At 36.6% G+C, this 9,753-nt stretch overlaps 2 protein-coding genes across 2 annotated transcripts; one reads left to right on the top strand and one right to left on the bottom strand.

Moving 5' to 3' along the window:
- Window positions 1-3,033: 3,033 nt before the first annotated feature.
- Window positions 3,034-5,009, bottom strand: LOC107041852. Its single transcript, XM_015262631.1, has 2 exons — window positions 4,798-5,009; window positions 3,034-3,689 (listed from the first exon to the last, which is right to left on the bottom strand). Exons 1-2 carry the CDS (start codon window positions 4,816-4,818, stop codon window positions 3,243-3,245), a joined length of 468 nt encoding a protein of 155 aa, XP_015118117.1. The 5' UTR covers window positions 4,819-5,009; the 3' UTR covers window positions 3,034-3,242.
- A 2,932-nt stretch (window positions 5,010-7,941) lies between these two features.
- Window positions 7,942-9,753, top strand: LOC107041851. The gene is made up of 2 exons (XM_015262629.2): window positions 7,942-8,216; window positions 8,307-9,753. Exons 1-2 carry the CDS (start codon window positions 8,051-8,053, stop codon window positions 8,885-8,887), a joined length of 747 nt encoding a protein of 248 aa, XP_015118115.1. The 5' UTR covers window positions 7,942-8,050; the 3' UTR covers window positions 8,888-9,753.

The following is a 9,753-nucleotide window of genomic DNA, read 5'->3' as shown; positions in this document are numbered from 1 at the left end:
TGAGGAATATTTTCAAATTTGCTCCATCAATTAAAACCGCACGCATACCATGTCAAAATTTTTTATCTCAGGAATCATTGGATAAATTTCCTCAAAATTTCGATTTTTATAAAGGCAGATGGATATAAAATATTTTTTTCATTAAAATCGTGAGTTGCTAATTTGATGATTTAAAAAAAAAAAATTTTAATTAATTCTATTTTATACATGGAATAATTTCATTTTTTTTTAAAGGAAAATAAAACTGAAAATTGCACAGAACGCTGTGATGTGTGGAGATATCCACACGTCGATTTCGTTCAATTTATATTTTCTGATGAAAATAAGGCAAACTGGGCTGAATAAGCAGTTCCACGGCGATACTTGAGTCCAGCTTCTTAGAATGGAGCTGTTTGACTGATGTAGCCATTGTCAGTGATGACATATGGCTGTATTAGTTATGAAAAACCGTGAGAATGCTTATTAAGCATTTCAAGCTAGTAACGATATTCAAGCTCTAAATCAAGGCAGAGTACGGAAGAAGTTGGACTTGAACGGATGTCCACTCCTCGCCAAAAATCTTAGCACTGCGCGCGATACCGAACCCATTATTACTTGGATTTTATATTGAATTATTAGCTTTAGTTTATTATATTGATCCATTTAATAATCGGTGTTTGGTTATTGGGATGACACCCTTATCAATCCTTTCCTGAACTTCCCCAAATGGGCGAACTCCCCGTGAGCTCGTACCGAGACTAGCTAGGCATAGTCTTCAAGCCGAAAAGCGACTTGATTAAGGGAGGACGAAAACCTCCCACGTCACAACGCAAATTTTTCAAAATTTTTCCAATTAAGTGCATTCAAATGTGTTTAAATGAAGCAGAAAAAAAACAAAAAAAATTCTAAGCGAAGATAATAACAAAATACATCATTTTTATGCCGAACTTTTTTCTCTCCGATCTTAATGGTTCAAGTTATGCTGGTGAATGCATATATTAAATCAAAATCGTGTTTCGCCATTAATTTTCAAAACTAAACAATGAAAAAAACTGCCAGAATTGAGCTTTTTTTGTGTTAGAGAAGGCTGGAATTTTTTCAGAATTTTCGGAGACATCGAAAAATTTGAGTCGCCCGCTTGGCGAAAACTGACTGAAAACATGATTTTCAGATATATCGTAAGTTTCTGATCATCGTAAACTAATTCGGTCCGAGCAGGATTAGAACTGTGATAAGAATATCATTGTTCGATAAAGAGTGTTATCAGACATTCCCCATTTCGTTCGAAAAATGTTGATAATTGATGTGAATATGGCATTCGATTCCTCCCCCCTTTCTTTCACTAATTATAATGCAGAACGGTCAAAGGGTTAAGATCGGGCCACTACTGGGAGCCGAGCTGCGGAATGTTGGATGGCGATCCTTAATAGGCCTTGGTTGAGACTCGACTAGATATTCCTTTGATTATTTTCCTGACCTGAATTTCAGCCAATCAGCACGCAGTATTTGAGGTCACGATGCTCATTTTTTATCAAATTTTGTTCGGCAATTGCACACTAGCATTTAGAAATTGCATCTGATAATTCCATTAATTTATTTCTAACCAATTAAACATTGTGATAGATGGCCTCGGTACAGTTGTGTCTTCAAAGTCTGCGTTCCGCTTGACCAACATCCAGTCCTGGAAAATAATCCGCCGAATACCCCTCGACCTCCAAAATTAATGTCAATATTTCCCTCCAGCTTTCCTGCAAACAACCAAATGGATAAAGTTATACATAATAAATGAGAATAACGATAATGATGCAATCTAACTGTAAATGACTATAATGGAACGATCTGATCTGAGGTCTTGCTTGTCGATTTATTCCAATTTCCAAAAAACCACGATGATGATTTGATATTTAATTAAAAAAAATAACTTACGAGGATTGAGTCGGTTTCGAATACAGACCGATTCGCAGCCGATGATAAACTCTCCGATATTGAGCGAGCGAATATTTGACTGATGTTTATTTCGACTCCTCATTGCCGATACTCTTGAATCAACAAAGTCTCGGCGATCCATCTACGACCAAATATCAGCTAAATATTAAATAGCCAATCGTCAAATGTCACGTCTCGCCCGATAATTGGGTAAACTTCTGACGACGAGAATTGATAAGGGAAAAAAGCGAAAAATAATTGAACAGATCCCAAAGGTCAAATATTTATATACTGATAGAAGAATTCGATTGATGTTAACAAGGTTCGGCAACTGTTACCGAATGGCGTTGTTGAATTAGAACAACTGAATATTCGTTAATAGTTACCAAAGGATTCAGTTGAGCGGTGAGGTGTTCATCCAAATGAACCATTCGGTAATAGTTACTAAATGGTTAATTGATGTGAAAAATGGGTTGTTCATTCATGATTAATTATAATTTGACAGTGAGCACCAATTTTAATAATATTAAAAATAAAAGTGGACAGGTATATAGTATCTTCCGATACACGAGCTATTTAGACATATCCCCGGAGACGTTTCAAACAAAGAAATTAAGCGACGAGTTAATGAGTCCGATGGGTCTCCTGGCAGTCTGATTAATCTGTTGGTAATCCGATGGGTTTGTTGAATCTGTTAGCGCTCTAATAGGTCTGTTGAAAGTCTGTTGGATTTGTTTTGAGTCTGCTGGGGCTGTTGTGAGTTTGCTGGGTCTGTTAGGAGTTTGTTGGGTTGGCTGACAGTATGTTTGATCTGTTTTGAGTTTGCTGGGGCTGTTAAGACTTTGGTGTTTGTTGGGAGTGTATTAGGTCTCTTGGGACCCTGTTGCATCTGTTGGAAGTTTGCTGGGTCTGTTCTGAGACTGCTGGATGGATCAGGTGAAAAGTGAGATAGTTAAAGGATTAATGTTAAAATGTGCAGGGTCGGTTCAAATATCATAGACTTTAATGTGAACTAATTTTATTATCCACTCATTAAGCAATTTCAACAGAAGCAAATCCACCTTATCTCATAAATCTATTGGTACTCTTATTTTAATATATAATAATCATTCAACTAATCAACTCCTCTCTCTAATACCATTTTGTTATTGGAACAATATTTTTTCATTCACAGTCTCGACGACAAAGGATTGATTTTCCTTCCGAAGTAATATGAATTTTTATTGGTCTAGTGAACTCGTTTTTATTAAAATTGAATATCTGTAGTTGCTGATAATTGGTGGGAAGTTTAATCAGATATCCTTTCATATGATTTTAATAATCCAATAGTCCAATAGTTAAACATTCACGATATCCAAAAAAATCGCTCCTTTGTCCTTGTGGAGAATAACTGAGATGACACCAAAAATTGGACCACCCGCATCATCTACACGTAGTACAATAGCACAACCATAATCATCGAAATCAACTTTCGTTGAACCAGTCTTTGGACGTTTGGAGAAATGGTCAGGGAGTGACCCACTAGAATAATCAGAAATTTTATCTGGTCTTTCACTACTTTCCGTCAATTGTTGTGACACTTCCACACCGTTAGTATCTACATCTCCATCCAAGAAGCTATTAGCCTCCAGAAGATTTTCTAATGCCTGACAATCCTGTGGGTCAATCACATCATCGTCGCCATTCAACGTAGAACTAGCCACTACTAGAATTTCATTTGGTGAAACTTGATCTGAAGTACTGCAAGAGACATCCGGAGGGCTACTTTGGACAATTTTTTCACTCTGAAAGATGATTTATAACAATTACTATCCACAATAAATACCACCAAACACACAGGAAACAGCTCCATTTCTTTCTTCTCCATCTATTTTTCTGTCTCCCTCTGCCCCTCCCCGTCGCCCAATAAAAAGATACACATATTCCATTTTCATCATGAGGCAGCACAAGGAGTTGAGATAAAATCCGACGATTATTGTTAAGGATAATAGTTTTTTGAACTACGAGATTAGACACAATTAATAACGTTACAAATTTTCAACGATGTGACGGAAACTCTACATTATCAATGAGAGATTTGCCCTTTCATCTTATTATCTCATTTAACTATAGATTAATTTATTCTGAACAAATCTGTTGAATTATCTGGACAAATTTCCTCAACTTACCTTATATTCCACCAATTCTTTAGATTTGAAGGGATAAAACTTTACGAATTAATCAATTTCGTCTAATCAATTATTTAATTATTTTGAGAATAGATTATTCGAAAACAATGGTGGAAACGAAATTTGTTCATAGTGTTGTTAGCAAGAAAAACGGGGTTTTCTCCCCTCCCCCTCTAATCTTTCCTTTAGAGAAATAATTATATAAACAATAACGTGCCAGTTGACTCGTAACGGTTTATCGTTATCCGTTTATCAGGATGGGTAATGGAATTATTTCACTTTCATAAACCTATACGTGCTCTCTGAATCTTTTTTGCAAGATGAGTAGCTTCCCCAAATTTTCAACAATATTTTGTTTCTCAGTTTGTGGCAATTTTAAAAATTCCTCCAACATTTCTAGGTCATTGATTTCAGATTCTGTGAAACAATCCAGAACGGAATGAGAATAAAATATCACATGGATTAACTTGCAGTACATGAAACACATTTTTCAAGGTTATGGCTCTTGAAAAATAACCCACACGAAACAATCGATCCAAAAAACAATTACTAGCAGAGATGGAAAAGGTAGAAAAGTAGTTGATGAAAATGTAGAGACAATTGAGAGATAATCACTGATATTTGACGGTTGGGGGATGTGTTAATGAAGAGGTTATTTTTCAACGAACATGTATAACAGAAATTGCATTAGATATTTAATCGATAAATACATCAATATACTTACTATCCAATGTTTCGTAAACATCTATCAGCTTCCACTGTTCAAATAAATCCTTCATATTGTAGTCATTCACTTTTAAATTCACTTTACAATATACTTTATTCTGATAAAAATAATATTTGCATTTAATAGAATCGGCGTCTCTGCGACATGTATATACATGTAAATCGTTATAGACGACGATCTTGAACTGTCAATATGAACTAGATGGCATGTTGCATCAATCAAGATTCGGTAACTATTATCGAATACTCGCTTGCGTCAACCCACCAGTGGTTCACATCACCCGGTCGTACATTTAGAACAAGCAAGTGTTTACTTACATGAACACGGTAATGTGTTTATTGAAATCAGAATTTAATTAAGACAAGAAAACGGTTGTATTCCTCCAAATGTGGAGGAAATTATCTTGTATTGAATCAACAAGATTTATTGTTAACTCCAACGAATGTATTTAATACAAGCGGATCATAAAAAATGACTCAACTGAATTCATCATGTAACATTAACCGAATTCTTCTATCAGCTAACAACTCTACAGTAGCCGAATGGGTAACGTCAAGGACTAAAGGTTCCAGCATCGGTCCGGATCCGGTACTGGTCAGAATCGTCGAATCCTACCACGTTGATCAGACACGGTTCCAAATAAGCGTTACATTTCTAATCCGAAACTAATCAAAATCAGTTTTGATTGATCATTCCCTTATTCTAGCCTGAATTGATTTTCCACTCGGGTGATCAACAAAGTCTCGGCGAACCATCTACGACCAAAAATATGCTAAATATCAAATGGGCAATCGTCAAATGTGAAGTCTCGCCCGATAATTAGGGGTCTTTTATACTTTTTTTTGCCTTCGTTCATAAAAATTCGCTAAGTTACCATAATTGACAGAAATCCAACTGTTCATTTTGCCCCACTCTCCTCTGTGTGTATTGAACAGAAATGAACAGACTATTCATTTAGAACCTGATTCCCAATGAAATTGTTGGAACAAAAAGAAGGATACAACGTGTTTTGCTAACGGGCATTCGCAACTCGTTTCGTTTGTGTTAATCAACCCTTTTATTAGTTTCTTTTATTCATTTGAGAACCGATCAAATTTTCCACTCGGGTGTTTCAACCAAATAATCCATTTATTTGGATTGATTGACACTTTTACTATGATTTATTGGATGCCTTTTCTGTGGCAGTAATGAAAAGAATCTGAAAACAATATTTTTCTATTCATTTTTGTTTCCTCTGTGAAATTTGATGTAAAAATGTTGCTCGGTTTTTTTATTACCGCGAGGAAAATTCGTTGGTACATATCCTCATATAACTGTATACGATACATTTCGCAGTTTACAGAAGACGAGGAAAAAAAGAGAGAATATCCATAAATTCTGTGGCATCTAGGTTGCCTCTGTCGTTAAACGTTTTGATGTTCTTCCATGAAATTTTCACGTTTCAAAGGCGTATGACGATAGTTCACATGTACACAATTTTTGGTTGCAAAATTTATTGTGTCCATGTCTTCACGAGTGACTCTTCAATTAAATGTATGGATTTGTGGCAGATTTCATTTTCCAGTCTTATATGATTTTCGAACTGAAAAGAGGAAGCAGAAAGGCAAAGAGGGAAATAGTTCAAACAGCAGCTGAAATTTTTTTAGAGAGACCCACATTAATGACAAGAAATCAAAGGGGAAGTAGACACTCGATTGATCCAATGTTTTTATATTTTTATTCTGGCCTTTCTATCAGCTCCATTAGCAGAGAGCATTCGAATGGAATATTTATGCAATACAAACATCCCCCGATTTTTGGTGAAATGTCCATTACCAATTCCAAGTATTCCGCTCTTAAAAATCCATGTATAAATGTTTTCATTGGAAGTTACTAACTAATAGAATAACATTCAATGTATACCTGTCCAATCATTTAATGTATATGAATCTTTTTCCTAGGCTGATGCCATTTTGCTAGACAAATACCGATGGATAGGTCCATCTCTCTAACAAAATGACATCAATCAGTAATTGATTCTGAATATTAGATTACATTCTAATATTCAGAATCAGTCGTTTATTTTTTCGAGCAAATCAAGAAGAAATTTCCTTCAATTCATTATTCCTGGGTGTTTATGTTCGCATCTCCTGGAGGCCTGATTTTTTATGTTCGATAGTAGATATCTGGAATCCAGTATTCGGCGTTTGTTGTTTCGAAGCTTTCAGGCCCATGACGAGATCTAGCGTGTCTGGCCCTCCTGTATAGGTCTTCCAGTATAAGTTTTTTCTTCGGCAGGTACCCCGTCTCTACGTGATTTCCACTTGTATCCGTGTCTCGCACTCCTGAAAACGATGGAAAAGATTCTACTGTATCCATTTACACGCTTTCCTGTATGATCCATTCAACCTCTATGATCATTCGACCTTTTATAAACGCCTCCAACCCTTACAAGTAGGTTTGCGATTACCCCTATGTGACCCTCATGCTCCTCGTGACCCTTCTGAGTATTTGGCCCGTTGGATTATTGCGCTCAGTTTTCTTGCTAGACAGTGACCCTAATGAGAGTTTGCCCCTTCGGATCGGTTAACTTGTCTTTCCTGTTTGACTCTTATCAAGTCTCGGCGTCCGAAGTTTACCCAATTATTGGCCATAAAGGGGTCGCCGAGATTTGGCGTGCTGGTCCAAAGCCGATATTCGGCCGTGAGTAGGCCGCCAAGACTTGGCATGCCGATTCTAGGCCGAGGCTTGGCCGATTCAATAGCATCGGCAATTTGCCCCCGGGGTTGAATGCTTTCGCAAAGTGAAATGGGCCAAAATTGAGCCAGTACTAGGAGCTGAGCTGCCCATAGTTCCAGCACAAAATTCTTTGGAAAAAATATTTGGGAAAAAATTCGTTGGAAAAATTTCCTTCAAAAAAAAATCCTTCGAAAAAAATTCCTCCGGAAAAGATTCCTTCGGAAATGATTTTTTCATGCAATATTTCCTCCTGTAAAAATGCCTCATGCAATAATTCTTTCCCAGAACCATGGGATAAACTTGTTTTGGACAGCATAATCTCTCCGAAAATCCGTGCATATAAACGCCATTTTCCCCCACTTAATCTACTAATATACAGGTGCTATGGAATGGCGATAGACCGTCGAGATTGTCCATCGTCTTACTCACCACAACACAATTGTTGTGGCTGAAAACAACATCACGTGAATTGGAATGTCTTTAATGTTTGTGTGATTGGTTTTGTCGTTAATACGTAGAAAAATTGTGGGAAATGCCTGTAACATTAACAAAAAATCAGAAACGTGGTTTAATATTAAGCCATGATGAATTTATGTATTACTTGGTGACCAAAAGTGAAGGAAAGGTTTTGTGGCGATGTTCGAAATATGGAAGAACAAGTCATGGATATTGTTACACCACAATAGCTGCTCCTGAAGGTTTGGGTTTATACTTGTTTGATGCTTTTATGCTTCTTCCCTCTCTTTGTTTCTTTTAGATTATGTTTGGATTAATTTTATTATTGTTAGGTGAAGTACTCTCGATTAAGGAGCATAAGCATGCGGGTGTTGCTGGTGAAATTGAACCTAAGGTAGTGAAAGCAAAAATAAATGACAGAGCAGTGTCAACTCATGATGGCCCTTCTAAAATTCTTGCCAAACCGTTAGAAGGAGCCAGCGCCTCGGCCTCAGGTTGTTTACTAAATCTTGAGTCATTGGCGAAAACTGCAAGAAACAGACAAGCTATTAATAATCCCACACCGCCTGAGCCAACTAGTGCCCAGGATTTAATTGTTTCTGGAAGTTATTCTCAAACAACAAAGAATGAGCCTTTCTTAATGTACGATTCTAAGAATGAGAATCGAATCCTCATTTTTTTTACAGAATATAATCTGAATACTCTGGCATCTTGTGACACCTGGCTCCCTGATGGAACTTTCCAAGTATCTCCATTAAACTTCCAGCAGTTGTATACAATACATGGACTTAAGGACGGAAAAGTGCTGCCCCTAGTATATATGATGTGTAAAAAGAAGAGCAAAAAGACATACATTACTGTTTTGAGAAAATTGAAAGAATTAAACCCTGGATTGAGCCTACTCGATTGCTAATTGATTTCGAAATGGCAATGATAAAGGCATTCCAGAGGGAGTTCCCAAGGGCAGACGTGAGTGGCTGTTTGTTTCATTTTTCTCAGGCCGTTTGGAGTAAAATACAAGAACTTGGTTTACAACACAGATATAATGATGATAGTGATTTTGCATTGCAAACCAGAATGCTCCTTGCATTAGCTTATGTACATCCTTCAGACGTGGTAAGGGCATATGAAAAGTTGATTAAATCCCCTTATTACGAAGAAAATCGAGTGAGTTACGCAGCTTTGCTTGCTTATATTGATGATACTTGGATTGGAAAGAAGTTTCAGTCTTGGCGTAAGCAACGTGGGTCACCAAAATTTGCCATTGATTTGTGGAATCCATTTGAAAGCGTGGTGAACAACGCACCCCGCACTAAATGCAGTGGAAGGGTGGCACCACGCTTTCAATTTGAGGGCTGGAGCATGTCATTTGTCGGCATAGAAATTTATAGAGTTGATTAAGTCTGAGCAAGTTTTGACTGAAGCTATTCTTGAACAATTGAATACAGGAGGTGAGCCACCGAAGAAAAAGAGAAAATATCGTGATTATGCTAAACGTATAAAGAATATTGTTAGTGACTACGAAAATCGTGATTATCTGTAATATCTTCGAGGCATTGATCAAAATATTAAATTTCAATTGAATGAGGAAATATTAATGTATTTTTGATAACGTGCTATGACAGGAGGAACAATGAATTGTGTTATATAATTTGGATTTTGTTTGCGGAATTTTCGATTTTTGATCGTTGTTTGTGTGCTTGGGTGTTTATCTGAGTATTTTGATAGAGTTTCATTTGTGAATTATTATTATTTCTGTGAATAAATATTTCCATAGTT

This window comes from Diachasma alloeum, unplaced genomic scaffold (assembly GCF_001412515.2).
Source record: "Diachasma alloeum isolate Michigan unplaced genomic scaffold, Dall2.0 Dall_scaffold_00381, whole genome shotgun sequence".
Taxonomy (NCBI): Eukaryota; Metazoa; Arthropoda; class Insecta; order Hymenoptera; family Braconidae; genus Diachasma; species Diachasma alloeum.
This window is presented reverse-complemented; position numbering and strand designations above follow the sequence as displayed.